The 23,776-nt window shown below is 44.4% G+C and overlaps 2 protein-coding genes and 1 long non-coding RNA gene across 3 annotated transcripts; 1 reads left to right on the plus strand and 2 right to left on the minus strand.

The window, feature by feature from the left end:
• The first annotated feature begins 2,359 nt into the window (after positions 1–2,359).
• On the plus strand, positions 2,360–16,864 carry LOC132592152 (uncharacterized). The gene is made up of 3 exons (XR_009557590.1): positions 2,360–2,456; positions 6,308–6,396; positions 16,717–16,864. It is a non-coding gene; the product is annotated as an uncharacterized LOC132592152 (long non-coding RNA).
• LOC118093895 (G-protein coupled receptor 35-like) lies at positions 2,456–6,599 on the minus strand. The gene is made up of 2 exons (XM_035133726.2): positions 6,318–6,599; positions 2,456–4,836 (listed from the first exon to the last, which is right to left on the minus strand). The coding sequence occupies exon 2, from the start codon at positions 4,821–4,823 to the stop codon at positions 3,879–3,881; it is 945 nt and encodes a 314-aa protein (XP_034989617.2). The 5' UTR covers positions 4,824–4,836; positions 6,318–6,599; the 3' UTR covers positions 2,456–3,878.
• On the minus strand, positions 12,658–19,264 carry LOC118093781 (G-protein coupled receptor 35-like). The gene is made up of 3 exons (XM_035133492.2): positions 19,118–19,264; positions 16,257–16,411; positions 12,658–14,493 (listed from the first exon to the last, which is right to left on the minus strand). Exon 3 carries the CDS (start codon positions 14,479–14,481, stop codon positions 13,513–13,515), a length of 969 nt encoding a protein of 322 aa, XP_034989383.1. The 5' UTR covers positions 14,482–14,493; positions 16,257–16,411; positions 19,118–19,264; the 3' UTR covers positions 12,658–13,512.
• Between the last annotated feature and the right edge of the window lie 4,512 nt (positions 19,265–23,776).

Here is a 23,776-nt window from a genome sequence, read left to right on the forward strand (position 1 = left end):
ACCCCGGTAACGGCTAGCCCCAGAGGTCCAAACCATGCCAGTCCCAGTAAGCTAACGTAGGGGCCCTTAACTACCAGCAAGTCCAATTGTTGCTTTCGCCCTCGATATTGCACCCTGAAGGTCCCCACCCCCATAGTAGGGACCTTACGTTTCTGGAAGTCCCGGAGGGTGAATGGGGCCGGCCTTAGTTTGGGACCCCCATTAGGGCACAGTTCCCTTAATGTTCGGGCCGAGATTATGGATAGAGTTGAACCCGTGTCCAGCTCCATGCGGCATGGGGCTCCCTCTATCTGTACCTCTATATAAATTTTCTCTGTGCTGGGATGGGGCAACTGGAATACCTGGTAGTCCGTGATCTCCGTCGAGTTGCCTTGGTGCATGGTGCCGTGTGACCTGGGGCTCCTGGGTCGGTCATCTGATGCTTGTCGACGGGTGAGTCGAGCCCGACACACCCGGGCGATGTGTCCCAATTTTCTGCACTGCCTGCACTCTGCGTTGCGGAAACGACAGGTCCTCCTCTCGTGGTTCTCCCCGCAGCTTGCACAGTTCCCTCCTTCTCGTCGAGGCTGCTGTGGTGTGTGTGCTGCTTGAGTGCGCCGCTGTACTCGGTGTACTTCCTCCCTGTCAGATTCGGATTCGTCGGTGAGGTCTTCGTGGTAGACCCTCGGTTGGGATGGCGGGGCCGGTCGTGCCTCTTGCGTTGACCTCTCGGCGGCTTCGGTTGCCAGGGCTTCCTCCTGAGCAATCTGGAACGTGAGGTCTTTTTTGGCATAGAGGCGTCGTTGCAACATCTCGTCCCTCAGGCCACCGACGAGGCGGTCACGAAGCATGTTCTCCAATTCTGAGAAGTTGCATAACCGGGCGGCTTGGCGGAGGGAGGTCACAAACCCAGTTATGGTTTCCCCCGGGGCTTGCCGCTTTGCGTAGAAGGCATTTCGGCAAGCTACCACCGAGGGCTGTGGTGAGAAGCGCTCCTTCAGCCGTTCCATTATTGTTTTGTAAGAGACGGTAGCGACATCTCTAGGTGCAAGGAGAGCCCGGGCGATTTCAAACGTCTCCTCTCCACAGACGCTGAAGAATGTTGCCCTCTTCATGGCATCGTTGGTGACTTCTTTCGCTTGCAGGAGGAAGTTGAAACGGGCGGCGTACCCTTCCCAGTCTCCTGATGCTGGTTTGAATGGCGAGAAGCTGCTGTCGGTTGCCATTCTGGGTTCCTTGGGTCCTGGAGCTGAAGCCAGGATGCACGGTGCGATGCAGCGGTGCAGCAGGTGGCGGTGCTGCGGTGCAGTGCGTGGTGGCGGTCAGCTCAGCAGGATCCCACCTTCGTCGCCAGTGAAATATACTCGGAGTCAAGAGTGAATTTCATGCTCTTTATTCAGCTCATAGTCATCAAGGAGGAGAAGAGAAGACGAATGGAATTTCCCCAAACCGTCTGCTTATATACATTATTTACACAATGGGCCTTGCGTGATTGGCTACTTCAGGGCTACACCTGTGGGCCAATTATATTGTGGATTGACTTCTGCCTGCAGCCTGATTGGCTGCTCCTACAGGCCAATCAGGTAGCAGATTCACTTCTGCCAGCCGCCTGATTGGCTGCTCCAGCAGGCCAATCAGGTTGAGGATTCACTTCCACCTGGAGTTGGATTGGGTAGCTCCCGCTGATTCTGAATCCTATTGTTCTAGGATTCAGCTCAGTACATAACACCAGGCATCCCCAAACTGCGGCCCTCCAGATGTTTTGGCCTACAACTCCCATGATCCCTAGCTAACAGGACCAGTGGTCGGGGAAGATGGGAATTGTACTCCAAAACATCTGGAGGGCCGAAGTTTAGGGATGCCTGTTTTAGACTACAGTTCCCATCATCCCTGACCACTGGTCCTGAAAACCAGTGCAAAACAAAACAAAAAACTTTACACCAAGCAGTTAGCTGCTGACAGTGATGCTCTGCTTCTCAGAAAAACTTGTTTGTTTGTTTGTTTGTTTTTAAATTAACAAGTGATTTACAACAGCAGAAGCAAATATATTTATTGCTAGGTTTATGTTTATTGTTTGTAATAACTTTTAAACCAAAACATGAAAGAGAAGGGCTACAGTACCCAAGAAATCCCTAGCTGTAGTAATGCATTGATAACTTGCCCTTTTTGGTTGCAAGCAAATAGCAATATGGGAGATAGACAGGTAACTAACAAATAAACATGAAAATGGGTTGTGGGACCCATAGTCCTTTGGATGCTATTGGACTCCAACTTCCATCATCCCCAGCTAGTTGTATTCCAACAACATTCTGTGAGCCATCAGTTTTCCATCCCCTTATTAACGCGATATTTTTTCTCTTAAAAGCAAAGCGTTGAAGAGAACAAAGAGTTAAATGTGTGGGTACAACTGAAACCAAGTGATGCTAAAAATAAAAGTGGAATTTCCCCCAAACACTGAATGACAACTCAACGAGGAGGTATGTGGCAACTTAAAAATGACAAATGTACTATGGCACAGACATTTATGAACTGAAGTGCACTACACACACACACACACACACACACACACGAGAGAGAGAGAGAGAGAGAGAGAGAGAGAGAGAGAGAGAGAGAGAGAGAGAGAGACTATTTCAAACCCTCCAGCATTTTTCCAGTGAAAATAGGGACATCCTAGTCCATAATAAAGGGATGCGGGTGGCGCTGTGGGTTTAACCACAGAGCCTAGGGCTTGCTGATCAGAAGGTCGGTGGTTCGAATCCCCGTGACGGGGTGAGTTCCCATTGCTCGGTTCCAGCTCCTGCCAACCTAGCAGTTCGAAAGCTGCGTCAAAGTGCTAGTAGATAAATAGGAACCGCTACAGCGGGAAGGTAAACGGCATTTCCATGTGCTGCTCTGGTTCGCCAGAAGCGGCTTTGTCATGCTGGCCACATGACCTGAAAGCTGTACGCTGGCTCGCTTGGCCAATAACGCGAGATGAGCGCCTCAACCCCAGAGTTGGTCATGACTGGACCTAATGGTCAGGGGTTCCTTTACCTAGTCCACAACAACAATAACAACAACAACAATTTATTATTTATACCCCACCCATCTGGCTGGGTTGCCTCAGCCACTCTGGACGGCTTCCAACATACAGTATATATAAACATTAAAGAAGTTCCCCATTCAGGACTGCCTCTACATAGTTAGATGGACAACCTCTGCCCTGCGGGAGGAAGTGGAGACCAGGCAAACACAGCATTCTCCATGTGGACTTCTCCCTCCCTCGCCTGTTCTATCGTTTTTTTTCAGTCCTTTTAAACTGTAAACCACCTTGGGTGGCTTGGCAAAACGACAGTATACAAATGCAACGAATAAGAAAAAAATCCTTAGCTAGTCTTTGGACAAAGGTGGCTCATTTTTTTAGACAGGGGCGGCTTTGGGCGGCCATTTCTTAAAGCAGCACTGCAGTCTAGGCTCTGAGAATGTTAATTTTTGCAACACATAAAAGGGGCTTGGAAACGCATCAACTGAGACAGGAGAAAGCTCTGCGTACAGGCTGCTATAGAAGCCTGTCAATTGTTGTTCTGAGGGACGAAATCATTGCTTATTGAGTCCGTAATCAAGTTATAATAAACATCTGCTATCCTTCACTTAGGGACGCGGGTGGCGCTGTGGTCTAAAGCACAGAGCCTAGGGTTTACCGATTGTAAGGTTGGGGGTTCAAATCCCCGCAATGGGGTGAGCTCCTGTTGCTCGGTCCCAGCTCCTGCCAACCTAGCAGTTCGAAAGCATGTCAAAGTGCAAATAGTGCATTTCCATGCACTGCTCTGTGTTCCGACAGAAAAAACAGCATTTTGAGTGGTAGTGCACTTGTGACCATTACATATATTTGGGCATGCAGTCCTTAGGTCCATGCTTTCCTAAATAATTTCAAAATCTTGATCTTCAGAGCCTTGCTTCTGTTGTGCTAGATATTTGGTTGTTAGCATCATGGAAGCTTCCTGGAATTCCTTGTTCACAAAGTAATAGCAAATGGCATCCAAACAGCAGTTGGTGTTGGCAATAATTCCTGCAAGGTTTGTAAAGTTGTCAATTTTTTCTATCTGAGTGCAGCTGGCCTCAGTGTAGTCAGCTATGAACCGAATTAAGTATGCAAGATGAATAGGTAAGAAGCATATGACAAATACGCTCATATTTGCAAAAATGATATTGATTGCTTTCTGGATGCGCTTTTCTTCGTAGGGGTTTGTTTTCTTCTTCTTCACGAGTTTCTTTGTGATTTTAATGGAACAGAAACTAAAAATTGTTAATGGTATAAAAAATCCCCAAATGACAGATGCAAATACATACATTGATGGTTCTCTGGATATCCTTCTAAAGCAAGTGCCTGATGAAGCTCGTTTCTCAAATTTTTTAGTTACATATACAATGCTGAACATCAATGCCCAGAGAAACCCAGAGATAACTGCTGACTTCAGAGGAGACCGTATATGTCTTGCTTTGAGGGGATATTTTATGGCAATGTATCGATCAACTGCTGTGCTGGTGATAAGGAAGATGCTCATATACCTGTTAATGAAGTATGCAGACTCAAAGACCAAACACTCTGTAGACACATAGTTTGTCTTATAAGCCATCTTGAAAGGCAAAGTAAAAAGCAACAAGAAATCTGCAATGGCTAAATTGGTCATGTATACCCTTGTTTCAGTCCACTTGCTCAGAGTGCAACAGAATATCTTCAAGGCCAAGGCATTTAGGATGACTCCAATGCAGAAAATGGGGAAATAAATAAGTGCTTGAGTGAGAAATATCGGTTGACTTCTAGTGTTGTTGCAGATCAATTCTAGAAGCACTTCTTGGGTCATTTCCACACCGGTGCTGTAAAAGAAGCATGCTATAGTTATTATATACCTTTACTGGCCAGGTAAAAACGTTCCTCTTCAACAGGGCCTTTGGCTGTTTAACATCCTGTGCACTTTGGGATGTGTTAGTGGGAGCGGGTGTGGGGAGCGGTGTTATTGGTTTGTTTTTGTTTTTATTGTGTGTTTTGTGTTTTTATCTTATATTTTAATGCTGTGAACCACCCTGGGATCTACAGATGAAAGGAAGTGTACAAATTTTTATAAATAACATTAACAATAATATTTCTGTAATGCCAGCATTCAAGCTGTTAATAATAATATTTCCTACTTCTACAGAGTTTTGCATTCCAAATATTTTGCTTATTTAAATATGCACACTTATTTAAATATGTAAGCAGCACTGTCATATAAATTATGACAGCAGCCCCATAAAAGTATATCAGTATTATTTATCCTCATATAGCAGTAGATAGTCCTGATCAATTATAAATATAACTGGAGAACTCTGTTTTTTCCTGGCATGGTTATAACCAGCTGGAGTGTCAGCTTGGCCCCGCAACCATAGGTGCCCGGAGCTGTGGGTGCCATACAGCGTGCATGGCCCTGGCACTGAAATTTGTGAGTGCCCGGCCCCTTCATAGGGAATTTTGTGGGTGCTCTGGCACCTAGGGCCCCAGGGAGTTGGCACCTATGATAACCCGCCTGAACCAGAGGGGTCTGCAGTCATACTTGGAGCTAACTGAATGGAGTTAGTGCCAACACTGTTTACCGTTATAGTCATGTTGCCATTATAATGTAGTCGGGGAGTTCTATATGACAATCTCTTGAAGCTCAACTAGATTTGGTGTCACAAAGGACTTTCTATCTGCTGAGGCTGATGTGCTGACTAGTCACAATGATCCATACCCTGGTAACTTCAAACTTCAAAATTGCCAGTTTTGAAACCAATGAATGAGCATCTATTAGAACATTCTGTTCTATTCCCACTACTCAAAGTGATTGTCCTTATCTAGTGGCTAAATCAGAATAACAAGATAGCATATAAATTATGTACATTACAAATAATGTGTAACGTTGACCTTGCAGAGTCTCGTTTAAGGACTTCACCATCTCACAAATGGAGAAAATCGTCCCATCGTGAGATTAAAAAGAAAAAGATAAACAAGCCACCCATACCAGTATTTTTATTTTCACACTATTTGCTTCCCAACTCGCTGCATATTTTTAACAGCTGCTAGATTAGAAAAAAAAGCCTGAGTTTACACACAGCAGTAGATTCTAGCATGCAGAAAAGCCTGGGGACAACCTTTTTGGCAGGCTGCAATCAACTGCTGTGTAAACTCAGTCTTTGCTTCTAATCTGGCGGCTGTTAAAGAAATAGGCAGATGTGAACCCTGGAAGCAAAGATTTTGCAAATCTGAGTGGTGATCAGCTGCAGCAGAGAGAAGCTTTCAGACTAAATGCACAAAGACAATGTTTCCACACAGCAGAACTCACCACTCAAGAGTTCCAAGTAGTCCACTTGAACAGGTCTGGCCGAGATCTTTCGGTTGAGCTTGGAGTATCCTTGCCGCAGGTTTGTTTTCTTTTCAAGAAGTCTGGTTACTCAGCTTCCTCTTTTGAAAATCTTGTTTCTCACAGCCTGTTTTTCCAGTGAACCAGTTGTCCCGCTCTTGAAAAGTTGTCTTGAAATCCTGTCTTGAAAAGTTTAGTATTTTAATTTTGAAGTTAGTTTTCTCAGAATTCGTAGGCACAGTGGCAAATTTTTAAGACTCTATCTTTGTCAGTTAGATCTTTATCTACTTACGTGTATATAGGCTTTCCTGAAAACACATTTTTTTCCATGACTAATAAGTCATTTGTTGTTTTTCTGCTGCTAAATAATGCTTAGTCGAGGAAATGCATTCGAAGGCTCGTGGTCTGTTTCAAAATACAGCACAGTATCTCACTAAGAACATAAGAACAGCCTGCTGGATCAAGCCAATAGCTCATCTAGTCCAAACTGCTTTAATATTGTTTTTAATGCTGCAAAGCTGCACTAGGACCTTAGGATGACGGGCAGATAAGAAGTAAGGGAATAAATAAATAATATTCTCCATGCTTTCTGACTTCCCTGCATTCCCTCTAGTTCCTCCTCCTTGATTTTTGACTTCCCTGCTTTCCCTCTTCTCCTCCTGCCCGACCCAATTTTCCTTCTCTATTTAGTGGCCCTTGCTTCACCATTGCATTTCTCCTTCCCATTTCATGCCATATTCATTTCCCTTCCTTTCCCTTCCACTAACCCACAGAGTCTTTCTTGGACATAGGACCCAACTCCGAGGGGCCAAGGGGGCTTCAGTCCCACCCCCAATAAAATATTTTTTGGGGGGCTTCCCTAAAAGTGGATGGGCACTGCCATTCAAATGGTGTGTGTGCACCATGTCATGTGACTGATTATGCGGGAGAGGGGCTTACCTGGCCCCACCCCAATATTTTATTGAAGTTGGCACCCCTGGCTCTGAGCAAGTTCCATTCTACCTATGTGTGCAGCTTTCTCCTGACGGGCAGGCTCCCCGCTTTGCAAGAGAACAGCTGCAGTCTGCAGCCAGTATGCCATGGTGCAAATGCAAGAGAGAGGTCAGTCTGCAGAATGGAAAGAGGAGGCATCCTTTTTTTTGGGGGGGGGAGGGAGAAAGAAAGAGGAATGCTCTTCCACCACCACCATAACTTCTCTCCATCCAACGACAAATTTCAGTCAGTAAAAAAACGTAAGAAGGGTGCAAAGCAGGTCTGAGCCCCGACAGAGAGGCTTGATATTCCTTATCCATGCTCTGACCCAGCACCCTTAACAAACTACAGTTTCCTTAGCAAACTGATTCGCCTCAGGTAGCAGAGCTGGTGGATGGATGGGCAGCCCTGTTTAGGGAAGTTTTTAATCTGTGATATTTTAATGTATTTTGGTACTTGTTGGAAGCCACCCAGAGTGGCGGGGGAAACCTAGCCAGATGGGCGGGGTATTAATAATAATAATAATAATAATAATAGATGGGAGGGATGGGAGGGAGGAGCACAATTTCACCTGAGTGGCCATATTAGTCTTGATGTAGCACCAGCACAAGTAATCCGACAGTTTTGGATGGGATTGGCAGGTGAGCAGGTAGTTGATTCATTATTAACTAGATTAAATGGTAGTTGATTCATTATTAACTAGATTAAATGGCTCTAGTTACAGGTAGGTTGGTCTGGCGTAGTCGAAACAAACAAACAAAAATTCTTCCAGTAGTACCTTAGAGACCAGCTAAGTTTGTCATTGGTATGAGCTTTTGTGTGCATGCACACCTCTTCAGATACACTGAAACAGAAGTCTCCAGACCCTTATAAATAGTGTGAGGGTGGGGAGGGGTATTCTCAGGAGGGTGGTAGGAATGGGTGTTTGACTGATAGGTGTGGAAACTCGTTGATGACTGTTAACGACTGCAATTTGTCTTACAGGAAAAAGCAAGGGGCGAGATGGCTAAAGATAGCTTTATCATGTATAATGAGATAATAATCCAATGTCTTTGTTCAGGCCAGGTCTCACGCATGGTTCCAAGTTTGGTAATGAGTTGCAGTTCAGCAACTTCTCTTTCCAGTCTATTTCTGAAATTCTTTTGTAATAAGACAGCTACTTTGAGATCTTGTATAGAATGTCCTGGGAGACTGAAGTGTTCTCCTTCTGGTTTCTCTGTTTTGTGATTCCTGATGTCAGATTTATGTCCATTAATCCCAGGGTTGTGGGTTTGAGCCCCATATTGGGCAAAAGATTTCCACATTGCATGAGGTGTTAGACTAATGATTCTCGTGGTCCCGTTCAGCTCTATAATTCTATGATGCTATGAACTAGCTAGTCATGGGAGGCATTCAATGTAGCTTTGAGATTGCATACATGGTGGAACAATCCTCCCAGAGGCAATGGTGTGTGTGTGTGTGTGTGTGTGTGTGTGTGTACGCACGGGGAGGACAGAGTAGAAAGCCCTATTGTGCTAGCAGAAGGCCTTATGTGGCTAGTGGGACCTGCTAGTTGAATCCAGATCCATGTATTTTAAAAAGAACTTGTTCACACATTTTTGTGTGGATGACAACAGCCTATGATGTCTCAACCACACAAAAGCAATGAATAACTGTAAGGGGTACTTCCTTTTCCAAACATCTCTGTTCAAGGCCTTTAAAAATAAATAAATAGAAAAGTTCTTCCAGATACTCTTTTGCCCTTACCCAATCTTGAAATAAGGGTTGGCTGCTAGTGGTGCAAGGTCAGTCACCTGTGTGATTAACTCTTTTTCTGTAGTAGCTAACAGCAACAGGCTCATGGATAGCTCAGTCGGAAGAGCATGAGACTCTTAATCTGAGGGTTGTGGGTTCGAGCCCCATGTTGGCCAAAAGATTCCTGCATTGCAGGGGACTGGGCTAAATGACCCTCGTGATCCCTTCTAACTCTACAATTCTATTATTCTTTGTGGTGAACTAGTAATAAGGAAGCTGGGGGAAGAGAGGAAAACAAATCTTGAAAGAAAATATTCCAACATTCAAAAGGCATCTTCAATTTAATGCTGGCCAGGATCAGGAACCCAAATGGGAAGTTAGCAAGCTGCAGGCTTTGTGAGGTAGGTCACACCAGCGGGCAAAAGTGACTGGCAAGCAGTTGAATATACACATCCCATTTATCATTCTTTTCTGTCTTCAGAGGCGGTGAACAGGATAGAAGAGAGTCAAAGTGTATATTAAATTGTTTATTTAATATGTTTTAACACATGCCCGTGATCAGTTGTTTCAAGGCACAAAAGTGGTTTTTGTTTTAAATGTAATACAGCTTTCGAAAACACAGTCTTACAAAACAGAAATAAAACCAGCCGCAGTAAAATAACAAACAATTGAAGGTCAAAAACCAACAGTAAACTCAGTCAGGGAAAGTTCTGGAGGATGAAATGCCTGCTTCTCGAAGGAAAATGCATCCCCTTGTCATCCTTTGAAACAAAAGAAAAAGAAAAAGAAAAAGAGAGAAAGACGGTGGCAAATGGCTGACAGTTTCTACAACTACCTGGGTCTAGGCAGGGGATCTAATAACCTCTTTCAATGGGACCAGAACCACCCCTTCTCTTAATGAACTATTTATGGAGACACATCACTTTGTTATTTGCTTGTTGTCCTTAATATAGTCTAGTAAATTGAACTAGGAGCTGCTATTCAGCACAGCAGGAGGCCTCATTAGCTGGATGCAATTGGAAACGTGGTTTCACTTGGTGCCCTCCACTTTTCCCCAAGGCAATCTGTGGCTAAAGCAGTGTGCATGAAATGAAACTCTGCTATGCTGGCAAGACATGTCGGAGATCTCCCATCTTTTAAACCAAGGCTTTGTTTCCGACGGCACATTTCTCAGAGGCCCCCCCCCCCAATTGATTACTATGACTCAGCTGAATCCAATAAAAAAATCCATCACAGCAAATACTTAATTGTTCACATTACCCCGATTAAGTATTAAAATATAGTTCAAGGAAAAGTAAACATCTGTAAGAGAAGGGGCGTAGAATGGGGAATACAGATAGGAACAGAGTGATCTGTTTCCATTCACAATAAGGTGCTCATCTTTTTTGGATATGGGTTCCTCCTGTTGCCTCTGCAGAAGCAAATTTTTTTGGGGGGGTGGAACCCCCAAAGGGTGCTTTTAAAAACAAAAACAAGCAACTCAGTAAGGACTGAGTATGTTCAGTGGGTAGACTACAAAATTGACTGCTGAAGGGGAAAATGAAACGCCTGGGGGGCAGGAGACCAGCTCCTGGGGGTTGAGCCCTTTTGCCCCCCCTATATATTTTTGGAGTAGGGGCTGGGGCCCCCAATGTTCAAAAAGCATGGAGCCGATTAATGGACAGTTCCAGTGACTGGCTTCTTCCCCTCCTATTCCTGCCGCGGTAGGGGAAAGCGAGTCAAAGTAGCCTTCTGTTGGTGGTGGTGCCAAGAGGAGCTAGTGAAGTCACCAGCCATTGAAGTCCTCCTTGCAAGCTGGTGCCTCTGCTGGGGGGGACAAGAAGGAGGAGGAATGGAATGATGGGGAGTGGCTGAAAACCTGAACAGGAGCACTGCCAACTGCAACATTTTGTTGCAGCAGGTACCAGTTGTCCTACATATTACTAATGAAATCATTTTCTAAGTTATGCAGCCAGAATGGCATCGTCCACACACAAGAGGGTGGTGTTGCTATCAGGAGGCTTGGGGCGACCCTAAGGGTTATAGAAGTACACCCACTAAAAAAACACCTACTTTAGAAAAAAATCCTCAGGTGGAAGAAACCCCTTAAACAGCCCAATCAGGCCCGTGTCCATGCTTCTTGGCCACAGAATGCAGCCTGACTGCTGGAAGGTGGGAAGGGAGATGGAAACCAGGGGAGAGGGAAGAAACTAGATGCAGTACAGCTGACGGCCCTCCCTGGCCCACCCCTCGCCTCCACCCTAGCAGGAAGAAACAAAGCGCGCCGGCCAAGCAAGTGAGTGAGCAGCCAGCCGCCGAGCGAGGCTTTTTACCGGGCGGTGGCTGGCTGCTCACATGCGGGGGGGACGGACGCTGAGTGTCACCCCCCTCCAGGGTGGCACCCGGGACGGACCGCCCCCTACGCCCCCTTGCTACGCCACTGGTCTGAACCCTGAGAGAGTCACTGCTAGTCAGTGCAGACAATATGGAGCTGGGTGGAGCAATGGTCCGACTTGGTGCAGGGCAGCTTCCTGTGTTCACTGCATACGGAAGGTCCTACTTCTGTTTCTGAGAATAGCTATCAAGGTGCAGCCCAAGCTTGGCACCATGATAGCATCCTTAAACCACATAGCTCAGTCTGTCAGGCTTGTGGTTATGCTGGAGCCTGGCTGCCAGGAACTGTGCTTCACGACTTAACATTAGCAGTAAAATAACCATGTTATGCAAATAATATGTGCATTTCTGAATAACCTTCTAGGATAAGCACAACACTATTCATATGTTAAAACACACACACACACACACACACACACACACACACACACACACACAGAGCTTTTTTCTGGGGGTCTGCAGGGGTCTGCATACCCCTAAACATTTTGTGAATCTTTGTACTTTTGTCCATTTACTGTGTTTGTGTTTATTTCCCCCGATTTGAACTATAAAATGGTGATTTTCTTGAGTCAAAATGAGAGTACCCCTAAACATTTTTAAAGAAAAAAGCACTGTGTGTGTGTAATGAATTGATGCTTTAATTGACAGAAGGAAGTGCATTTCTTTCTTAGAGACAATTCCTTTTTGTGTATAAAAAAAGAAATGTATTTATGTGTTACATTTATATCTCACCTTGACCCCAAGGAGCTCAATTTGGCAATCATAGTTTTGCCTTTCCCAATTTTATCTGCACAATATCTGTGTGAGGTTGGTTAGACTGAGGCCTCATTTGCACTATAAATTTGAAGCAGTATCATGCCAGTTTAAACAACCATGGTTTCCCCCCCAAAGTATACTGGGAAGTGTAGTTTGTTAAGGGTGTTGAGAGTTGTTGGGTGACCGCTATTCCCCTCACACAATTCTCAGAGTGGTTTAACATTACCTCTTCCCGGGGAATTGTGGGAATTGTAGCTCTGTGGGGGGAATGGGGTCTCCCTTAACAAACTACACTTCCCAGGATTCTTTGGGCAAAGCCATATACAGTGGTACCTCGGTTTATGAACACAATTGGTTCCGGAAGTCTGTTCATAAACTGAAGTGTTCATAAACTGAAGCAAACTTTCCCATTGAAAGTAATGGAAAGTGGATTAATCCGTTCCAGATGGGTCCGCAGAGTACTTAAACTGAAGCGTTCATAAACTGAAGCATGGGTGTAATTGGTTCCAGAAGTCTGTTCATAAACTGAAGCGTTCATAAACTGAAGCGAACTTTCCCATTGAAAGTAATGGAAAATGAATTAATCCGTTCCAGATGGGTCCGCGGCGTTCATAAACCGAAAATTCATAAACCGAGGTGTTCATAAACCGAGGTTCCACTGTATATATTTAAAGGGGTATGATGCTGCTTTAAATGTATAGAGCAGGTTGGGGCCTGAGAGACAGTGAGTGGCTGAAAGTTAGCTTCACAGAGTGGGATTTGAAATCTGGTCTCATAGTTCTAGTCCAACACTCATAACCACTGCACAATGCTTCTGTACAAAAAACTATATTGCGCATAATACAAAAACCAGCATTTTTTTTAAGGTAAAGCTCTTAATATAGTATATGCACTCTGCAACCAAATGTACTGTATATCAATCATAAAACAAACTTACAAAGCATAATACAAACCCATCATTATAAGTTGTATCAGCTGCAAACTAAAAGCACTAATTCAGCTGAGGAAGGCCTGAGTATAAAGACAGGATCTCAACATGAAAAATACTATCTTGGATATAGGGATATGTATCTTTCCGCAAGAAGCATGGATCTAGAACATAAGCTGCCCTTTCAGCAAGAGATGTTAAACCAGAGCACTGATCTCCATCGGCGATAATTCAAGGGAGCAGCATCGGTTTAAAATGTATAAATTAAAATTAACGTGATATCCAATCTGTTTACTGGTCTTGATGCGTCTGTGGGGCTTCGTTTGACGTATCGCTCGAAAGGCGACATTTCAATTGACTGGACATAGTGCTCCAAAGGTGAGACTAGATGCATCTTAAAATGACATGGTGATTTCAGCTGTTTAAACTTTGCAGGTGTGAATTTTCGGGTGTTTTGCTTTGCAGCTGTGAATCTTGAGTTAAGTTGGACCTGGATCGCGTCGTATTAAAAGGAGGCAAGAGAGCTGCAGCTTCCTGGAATTCCTTAGCAACCATGTAATAGCACATGGCATCGAAGCAGCAATTTAGCTTGGTTATTAATGCAGTTGCGTGTATGGTATTGGCGATGGCTTGCCACATCTTGCAGTCAGCTCCTTCAAATGCTTTTGCTACGTAGCTAAACAGTAAACTCAAGTGGAAAGGCAGGAAGCATATAATGAAGGTGACCAAGTTCACTGAGACCACCCAGATGGCTTTCTGGGTTAACTTTTCTTCATGAGGACTAGCATTATGTTTCTTCCTGAGGCATCGGATGACTTGTATGGAACAAAACAACAATATAACCAGAGGTATGAAAAAGAAAACGATTAATCTGACCAGGGCAAGAGCTTTGTTCTCATTAGCAGGTCTATGAAAACAAAACGATTTTCCTCCTCTCAAAGAGAGAATGAATAGGATTGTATGAAGCAAGCAACAGAGCCAAACAAATAAGCAGAGAAGAGCTGCCTTCCGCGGAGACCTGATTACTTTGGCTTTCAGAGGATGTTTGATTCCAATGTACCGATCAAGCGCTATTAGCATGATGATGCCCATGCTCATTGGCATGTTCATGCTACTGATTCCGAATATGACAGAGCAAAAGTCATCTATGTGCCACTCGTTGTAGTGAAAGTAGATTATGAATGGTAAGATAAGGACCAGCGTGTAGTCTGCCAGGGCTAAATTGATCATGTAAACTCTGGTCTCTGTCCATTTGCCCAGTTTGAAGCAGAAAACCCACAAGGCAACTGTATTAAATATGACTCCGAAAAAGGTGATTAGGCTGTAAAGAATAATTTCAAAAGTAACTATGCCCTTCTCAATCGTGACATTGCAGTTCGCCATTATGACAGTTTTCTGTAAAGAGATATTTTTGAAATAAGTAGCAAAAATGGAATGCAGAGGTAATTAAAGCTTGATTATTTGTTCTAACAACAGCACCCGGATTATTGAGATCCATTCCTATTATTATTATTATTAGTCAAATTTGTAAACCACTGTATACCTGTAGATCTCAGGGCGGTTTACAATCTGTGTCTGGGCCTGTCAATTGAACTAAGGAGTTTTGGGGTGAGGTGCCATGGTCCTAAAAATCCATCTGTAGCTGACTAAATAATACTTGTGAGATGTGTGAACTGTTTTGTGTTTTGATTTGTCTTTTTACTGAAAGGGGCTGCCCATTTTAGCAGAGGATCGGCTGCTTGACTCATCCCCCCTTCAAATCATTTCTCTGCTTTCCAAGCAAATTTTATTCTCACAGAGAAAAAATACAGTGATTTTGCATATACCCCCCCCCCCCGTGGGTGAGAAAGCAGCTGTTGAAAGTGATTTTGAATGTGACAATGACATTTAGCCTCTGGGCAGTCCCTTCCTCCAGTTTCCACCAATCTTGCTCTGCTTTTGCCTGGCTTTGTCTCTGTCACATCCGCACCATACATTTAAAGTGATATTATACCACTTTTTACAGGCATGGCTTCCCCTGAATGATAATGGGAGATGTAGCTTGTAAGAGGTGTTGAGAATCGTTAGGACAGTGTTTCTCCAGCTCAGCTCGGCTCTCCAGCTGTTGTTGGACTACAACTGCTGTCATCCCTAGCTAGCAGGACCAGTGGTCAGGAATGATGGGAGTTGTAGTCCAACAACAGTGAAAAAACACTATGTTAGGAGACCCTTATTCCCCCTCACACACCTACAATTCCCTGGATGGTTTCACAATCAGTTTTCCAAGGGAAGTGAGGAGGAATAGCAATATCCTAACAACTCTCAACAACCTTAGCAAACTAGAGTGTTATTATAGTGCTTTAAATATGCTGTGGGTGCTGGTATATGCTTGTGTATTTGTGTGTTTATAAGAGTAGAGAGATACAATCAAACCTCGGATCCCGACCGCCCCCATTTTGGAATGTTTCGGCTCCCAAACGTCGAAAACCCAGAAGTAAACGCTCCACTTTTCGAATTCTTTTCTGAAGCTGGATGTCCGACGCTGCTTCCGTTTGAGTGCAGGAAGCTCCTGCAACCAGTCGGAAGCCGCACCTCAGTTTTCAAACATTTTGGAAGCCGGACGGGCTTCCGGAATGGACTAGGTTCGACAACTGAAGTTTGATTGTAGCTTATGCATGTCTTATGTATTGTCTAGTTTGACCCTCAAGTATGGGAAGTTCCTAAAACAGGACCTGTTAGTATTAATGAAAGTTGCACAGTAGCCTACATAGATTTATACACTACTATGCAAATATGGTCTGATCTGATTCAGAAGCCTGTTATTAAACTGCTTATGAAGGGGAATCTTTCCAGCACCCCTAATACCTTACGCCCAATCATCCTGTTATGAATGGCTGGGGCAACCCAGGACTCAGCTACATTACTTGTGTTACAATGCTATAACTGCATCATAAACATGCGACACCAGATGGTGATTGTCTATGTGATTTTACATAGAGGCCCCCCCCCGTTATGATTTAATTTATGACTTATTTATAGTGTTTTTCCTGTGTGTAGATTCAGCCCCTAGTCAGATGGGCAGGTGCAATTAATAAAATTATTATTATTATTATTAAGTTTGTATCTTTGCTCAGCCTTCAGTGGAGCAAAATGTAAAAGAAGAATGCATGATTACCTACCTTATCTGATTGCAGTTGCCCACAATGAAATGTTCAGTTTAACATAACCTTGTTTATCTGGATGCCATAGGAAACATTTCATCTGATAGCTGATGAAATAGCACTTGTTCTATCTGATGCTTCCAACTTTTCAGAATGCTAGTTCAGCAGGAGCTCTGCAAGCAAGGGCCATAGCATTAGTACTATCTGAGGTTGTCATGCCTAATAAAGGTTATTGATTTGATTTGACTATCTGAGGTAAAATTTTGCAGTGTTCCTGGAGAGGAGAAACCCAGCTCTTTATGACAAAGCGATAAGCTTCAGAAACTTAAACATACCTTGCCAGATTCTCCTCTGATTCCTTGTGCCCTTTTCATGTCATAGTTTTGTTGTTGTATCTACCCCCATTTCCCTCCCTCAGTATTTAATCTACATTAAATCATCACTGATCAACATAATTTTTCGCCATATTTTTCCACAGAAAGAAGAATCTAAACGGTTCTGTGGGTGCTAACATTCTGGCCTGAAGCATGTGTCCAGGGCGGCTGTCTACCAGCTCCATCTGGTACACAGGATGAGACCCTACCTGCCCACGGACTGCCTTGCCAGAGTGGTGCATGCTCTGGTTATCTCCCGCTTGGATTACTGCAATGCGCTGTATGTGGGGCTACCTTTGACGGTGACCTGGAAACTACAACTAATCCAGAATGCGGCAGCTAGACTGGTGACTGGGAGCGGCTGCCGAGACCACATAACACCGGTCCTGAAAGACCGACATTGGCTCCCAGTACGTTTCCGAGCACAATTCAAAGTGTTGGTGCTGACCTTTAAAGCCCTAAACGGCCTCGGTCCAGTATACCTGAAGGAGCGTCTCCACCCCCATTGTTCTACCTGAGGTCCAATGCGGAGGGCCTTCTGGCGGTTCCCTCGCTATGAGAAGCCAAGTTACAGGGAACCAGGAAGAGGGCCTTCTCGGTAGTGGCACCCGCCCTGTGGAATGCCCTCCCACCAGAGGTCAAAGAGAACAACAATTACCAGACCTTTAGAAGGCAGCCCTGTTTAGGGAAGCTTTTAATGTTTGATGGATTTCTGCATTTTAATGTTTTGTTGGAAGCCGCCCAGAGTGGCTGGGGGAACCCAGCCAGTTGGGCGGGGTATAAATAAATAAATTATTATTATTATTATTATTATTATTATTATTATTATTATTATTATTATTATTATTGGACTTTGCTAAAATGCACTAGTTCAACCAGATTGCAATGTGAATGAAGTGGCAGATCTTGGGGTCTCAAATTTCAGCAGCACTCTTTGCGACACCGAAATTTGGTGCTCCTCTGCCTCTCATGCTCCATTCTAAATCATAATTGTCGCACCTCGAAGGCTCTGCACCCAGTGTGACTGAACCGGTCACCGTTCCCAAAATCTGCCTCTGGGTGAATGCAGTCCTCATTGGTCAGAATGCTGACTTGTGTCACAGATACGTCTCTCCTTCCTTGGAGGTTTTTAAGGAGATGTTAGATGGCCATCTGTCATGGATGATTTAGCTTTGATTGCAATGGGTTGGGCTAGATGACCCTTGGGGTCCCTTTTCAGCTCTACGATTCTATGATTCTGCTTTCTCGCCTTCGCTTACAACAACCAGACACATCATATCAATAACAATAGGAAGTTTCAAAATCAATTTAAGTGTTCTTAATCCAAATGGCTGGATTGACTGTTGGACTACAGTGAGTGCCTCATTTTGAATAGCGAGTGCTGTGATGACTAGGGTTTAGGATTTTTTAAAAAAAAAATTCCAAGAAAATGCACAAAAGACCAGGGTCTCTGAACAGGTGGCAGGTAATGGGGAAAGTCTCTGTCCGAGATTCGAAAGAGCCACTGCCACTAAACTAGATAGCACTAGGCTGGATGAAAAAGCCTGACTATACAGCATAGAGATAGAAAAAGGCTAGACTCATTCTGTCACAGCCCATATCGGTTGGTACTTCCAGTGAAAGATTTAACTACCGGTAGTTTCCCACTCTAATTTTCAGTGGAAAGTATATAAGATTTTCAGCATAGAAATGTCAAGAGGTAGGGCAGGAGTAGCCAACATTATATTTATTTATACCCCGCCTTTTTCCCTGATAGGACTAAAGCCAGCTTACAGATAAAAAAAAGAACTGCTAAAAACACAGAAAAAAACAATAATTAAAACAATGAAGCATTGATAGAATTAAAACTATATACTATATATAAAACTATAAAATCTATTGAAAGTCTGGGAGCAGCCACCAAGAAGATGCCCTCCTGATGCTGTTTGACTACAAATCCCATCATCCCTGACCATTGGCCATGGGCACTGGAGTCCAACGACATCAGGAGGGCACCACATTGCCTATCTCTGGCACAGGGTGAAGAAGATATTCATGTATCAGGAAAACACTAAATGCACCTGATGTTTATAGTCCAGGAAAGTTTATGTCATAATAAATGTGTTAGCCTTTCAGGTGACCCAAGACTACTTGTTGTTTTAATCTTAGTGTGTAAATGACAAGTTGGATTTACCTATGAAGCTGCCTTAAACCAGGTCAGACTATTTGTCCATCTATCCCAATATTGCATGTTCTGACTGGCAGCAGCTCCCAGGGACTCAGACAAAAAGTTTGTTCTCATCACCTCCTACCTGAATTGAAGATGCCATGGCTTCATCCTGGAACTATTTACATGCAAGGCCTGCACTGGAAACATAATCTCAAAATACATGAAATTATGCAAGTTACTAGACCGGGAAGCTACTTCACAGAAAATATTTCTGCAGAAATATGGATAAAACTAATTGAGTTCCTGCTGTTTCTGTATAGTCCTATAGAACTCAATTAATTATAACATATACTAACCTTGTATACAAGCTGGGAAAAAAACTTGTTCGATGGTTGAATGCAGAGCTTGTATCAGGATAGGACAAACACCACTGTCAGTGCCCTTTAAAAACTAGCAGGAAGGTTCTGTCTTTTATTTGCATTGCCTCTTCGTCTCTATGCTATAAAACAGTTTTCTGCCCGCCTGAAGTCTCCGAGTGGTTGGCATTAAACCGTACAGAATCTTGCGTGCTAAAGGGCTGGTTTGTGGTTTTCTTAAAAGCAAAGGGTATGACACTAGTAGAGTTTCTCTTCTCTAAGTCATGACGGAAATGGGTTTTCATTTCACTCTTGCGTCAGGCATGAAACATTCTTTCTCTCATTTACTTTCTGCTGCATCCCTGTTGCCCATTACTGGAGAGTAAGACCCATTGAAAAGTAATGAAATTTACTGCTGAGTTGACATGTGTAACGCCACACACTTAGATGTTATTTGTTTGAGGACACGGCTAAATGCACTTAGAGAGCACACTAAACCGGGCAAATGAGAACTGTCAAATCAGAATAAAAAGTTGTACAGATCAGTGTTTTGTTCTGTTTGTGCTAGATGCAGTGCTTTTTTCTGCATACCCCTAAACATTCTGTAAATCCAAGTTTGGCCTCATTGAGGGGCAGTATTTCACTATGAGTAGGGAAATGAGAGTACCCCTAAACATTTTTTTTAAAAGAAAAAAAAGCACCGGCTAGATCTGTTATAATTCTGTATGTAGATAAGAATGATCATATATCCATAGTTCTGGAAGGCTTCCATGAACTCCTGAGCAGAGGCAGTTTCAGAGTTGTATGACCAGTTCGTATCCCTTCAGCCGAGGTAGCAGAGCCAAGTGTCCACTAGCTGTTGAACTTCTACTCCCATCATTGCTGACCACGGGGCATGCTAGCCGGGCTGCTGAAAGGTGAAGTCAAGGGCACCATGTTGGCTATCTATATATCAGATCGTGACCTTCATGTGTGTTAGAGAAGAATATATCTCCCTAATATTTAAAGCCCTAAACGGCCTCAGTCCACCCCCATCGTTCTGCCCGGACACTGAGGTCCAGCGCCGAGGGCCTTCTGGCGGTTCCCTCGCTACGAGAAGCCAAGTTACAGGGAACCAGGCAGAGGGCCTTCTCGGTAGTGGCACCCACCCTGTGGAATGCCCTCCCACCAGAGGTCAAAGAGAACAACAATTACCAGACCTTTAGAAGGCATCTCAAGGCAGCCCTGTTTAGGGAAGCTTTTAATGTTTGATGGATTTCTGTATTTTAATATTTTGTTGGAAGCCGCCCAGAGTGGCTGGGGGAACCCGGCCAGATGGGCGGGGCATAAATATATTATTATTATTATTATTATTATTATTATTATTATTATTATTATTATTATTATTATTATCTCACTACATTATTATATGTAGTGAGGACCACTACATATACTTATGCACCTTCAGTAGGCTGGCCTTTGCTTGCTGGTAAATGTGTCTTCATTTGATAGATGGGGAAGCAGAAAGGACCGACTTTGACCTTGCAAGGGCTTCAAGCTCTTTATTCTAAAGCGGGTGTGCCGGTGTGCCTAAGCACCAAACCAAACGTGATGGGGGAAACAATGGGATTGGATGCCCTCTTTTCCTAAAAGCAGTCACGTGTGGGGTTGGGATGATTTGGAATACGGCCGCCATGCTTGGGCAGGGAGGGGAGGGGAGGGGGGAGGTCTAACCCTCACTGCTGACTCCTGAAACGTATCCTTCTTGCAGTTGCTTTTAGGAAGAGAAAAATGCATCTGGGATCACAGATTCCCTAACTCACCTGTAGCTTGGCCCTAAGACTCATGAATCTGAAAGTTCTCTGTTTGAATCTCTGCTATGAACTCCCTACTTTGGGCATGTCCTTGGAAACCTTCTCATCCCTGCCCTTTTCCTTCCCCCCTTCTGTAACACAGGCTATAACATGGGTAGGCAAACTAAGGTCAGGGGGCCGGATCTGGCCCAATCGGCTTCTCAATCCGGCCCGCGGACGGTCTGGGAATCAGCGTGTTTTTACATGAGTAGAATGTGTCCTTTTATTTACAATGCATCTCTGGGTTATTTGTGGGGCATAGGAATTAGTTCATTTTTGTTTTGTCAAAATATCGTCCGGCCCCCCACAAGGTCTGAGGGACAGTGGACTGGCCCCCTGCTGAAAAAGTTTGCTGACCCCTGGGCTATAATAACCATGTCTGGCCTTGCAAGGAATTACTGTATAACCCGGGCCAAGTGTTTTGCGCACGCTAAAAAAGTGTTATAACGGTTTAATATTACAGCATAGCTGATGAATTTCAGCTTTGGAAAGTCATAACATTGTGGGCTTATATTTTTCTATGACACTCTGCATGATCTGCACTCCTTCTTTTGTCTAACATTTTTTCTTTCTTTCATCCCACACCTCCGTTATAAAAGGATGCAATTATCCTCCCTGTTAAAACATCCTCATGAAAAGCCTAATCTGCAGACAGCAAACTCGAGTCTATTGGAATGAGCATATATTAATTTTAATTCCACGGGGAATGTCAGTTCTGTTAACAGCTTTTGTCTAACATTCCATTATATACATACATTTAAAAAACATGTTTCACTAGATATTTAATTGCTTCAAAATATTCCAAGCCAGTTTAAAAGCCAATCTCTGGAAAGTTTCAGGATGTGGGTGGGAGACTCACAGCTATTAAAAATGCCATTTTGGGTGCATGTTTTACATCTATGGAACTGTGAAGTAGGAAAGATGTGTAGTCTGAAGCTTTGCATTATGGGTATTATTATTTTTAAGCAGCAGTGCTACTCATCTTCCACTAAAATGGCCATGTGAGAGCCTGGGGTGGAAAGAGTGGCTGCACAGCTGGATGCGGCCCATGAGGGGCCCTTCTGAGCCCCCGTGGTCCTTGGCCAGTGCCCAACCTGGTACCAGTAAAGATTTGCCTTTATGGTGGGTTAAGAACTTAATTCGTACCGGAGGTCCGTTCTTAACCTGAAGCACCACTTTAGCTAATGGGGCCTCCTGCTGCCACTGCACCGCTGCCACACGATTTCTGTTCTCATCCTGAAGCAAAGTTCTTAACCCGAGGTACTATTTCTGGGTTAGCAGAGTCTGTAACCTGAAGCGTCTGTAACCCAAGGTACCACTGTACCTTACCTTCCAAGTCCCGGACTGCAGAATCCGGGACCGGCAGCCGTGTGACACCGGAAGTTGCGTCAACGTAACTTCCGGTGTCGCTTTGCCCTTCTATGGGCACCAAAAATGGCCACCGCCGGCTTCAAAAGTAGCTTCTACGCATGACCGGAAGTGCGTCAACGCAACTTCCAGTGTCGCCCCGCCCATCTATGGGCACCAAAAATGGCCGACACCGAAAGTCGCGTCTACGCACTTCCGGTCATGCGTAGATGCGACTTTTGAAGTCGCCGGCGGCCATTTTTTGTGCCCATAGAAGGGCAAATCAGGGAAAAAATGGCCGTCGGCAGGAGAAAATAACGGGGGAAAACGGGAGACGAAGTGATACGGGGGGCCACCGGGAAAAGGTAAGTAAAAACGGGGGTTTCCCGGGTAAAACGGGGTACTTGGCAGCTATGCTGTACTGAACAGCTTCTTCTTCTTCAATTCCATGGTGCTGTTGTTTGCTGGAGATGGTTGGAGGATGGGTGGCGGCTAACGGATTGAGGTTAGAATCATAGAATCATATAGTTGGAAGAGACCACAAGGGCCATCCAGTCCAACCCCTGACAAACAGAAATACTGTTTTTTGGGGACGGGGTGGGCAGGGGTGGGGGACTCCCTGGTTCTGAATGGGGTAATTGTACCACTAAAGGACCAGGTGCACAGCCTGGGAGTCATTTTGGACTCACAGCTGTCCATGGAGGCGCAGGTCAATTCTGTGTCCAGGGCAGCTGTCTACCAGCTCCCATCTGGTACGCAGGCTGAGACCCTACCTGTCCGTGGACTGTCTCGCCAGAGTGGTGCATGCTCTAGTTATCTCCCGCTTGGACTACTGCAATGCGCTGTACGCGGGGCTACCTTTGAAGATGACCCGGAAACTACAACTAATCCAGAATGCGGCAGCCAGACTGGTGACTGGGAGCAGCCACCGAGACCACATAACACCGGTCTTGAAAGACCTACATTGGCTCCCAGTACATTTCTGAGCACAGTTCAAAGTGTTGGTGCTGACCTTTAAAGCCCTAAATGGCCTCGGCCCAGTATACCTGAAGGAGCGTCTCCACCCCCATCATTCAACTGAGGTCCAGCGCCTGTTGGAGATTCATTCCTCGTGTCTGCAGTCATGGGATTGTTGTCTATCACATGACGGTGTATGTTTTCATTCCACAGAGTGGGAAATGACAGGGACAGGATGCTTGTGTTACTGTGTTCCATGAAATGGGATTATTGTCCTTTGCTGTCTTTGCTGTCTGATGCTTGAGAGAGAGAGAGCCATGTTGCAGTGCTCTGTGTGTGTTTATATGTAAATAAAGTAGATTAGCCAAATGCTGAGTTGCTGAGGTCTGTTATGCAAACTGCGAACACTCTGCGGATCCCTGAGTGTGTTGATGTCTGTTGGCATTGGTCGCTGTGATGTTCGGGCCGAAGAAAGATTTTGAAGCTCCCAAACGATTGACCAAGAGGGAGAGAACATGCCAGT

The sequence above is a fragment of the Zootoca vivipara genome, chromosome 5 (assembly GCF_963506605.1).
Source record: "Zootoca vivipara chromosome 5, rZooViv1.1, whole genome shotgun sequence".
NCBI classification, from domain to species: Eukaryota; Metazoa; Chordata; class Lepidosauria; order Squamata; family Lacertidae; genus Zootoca; species Zootoca vivipara.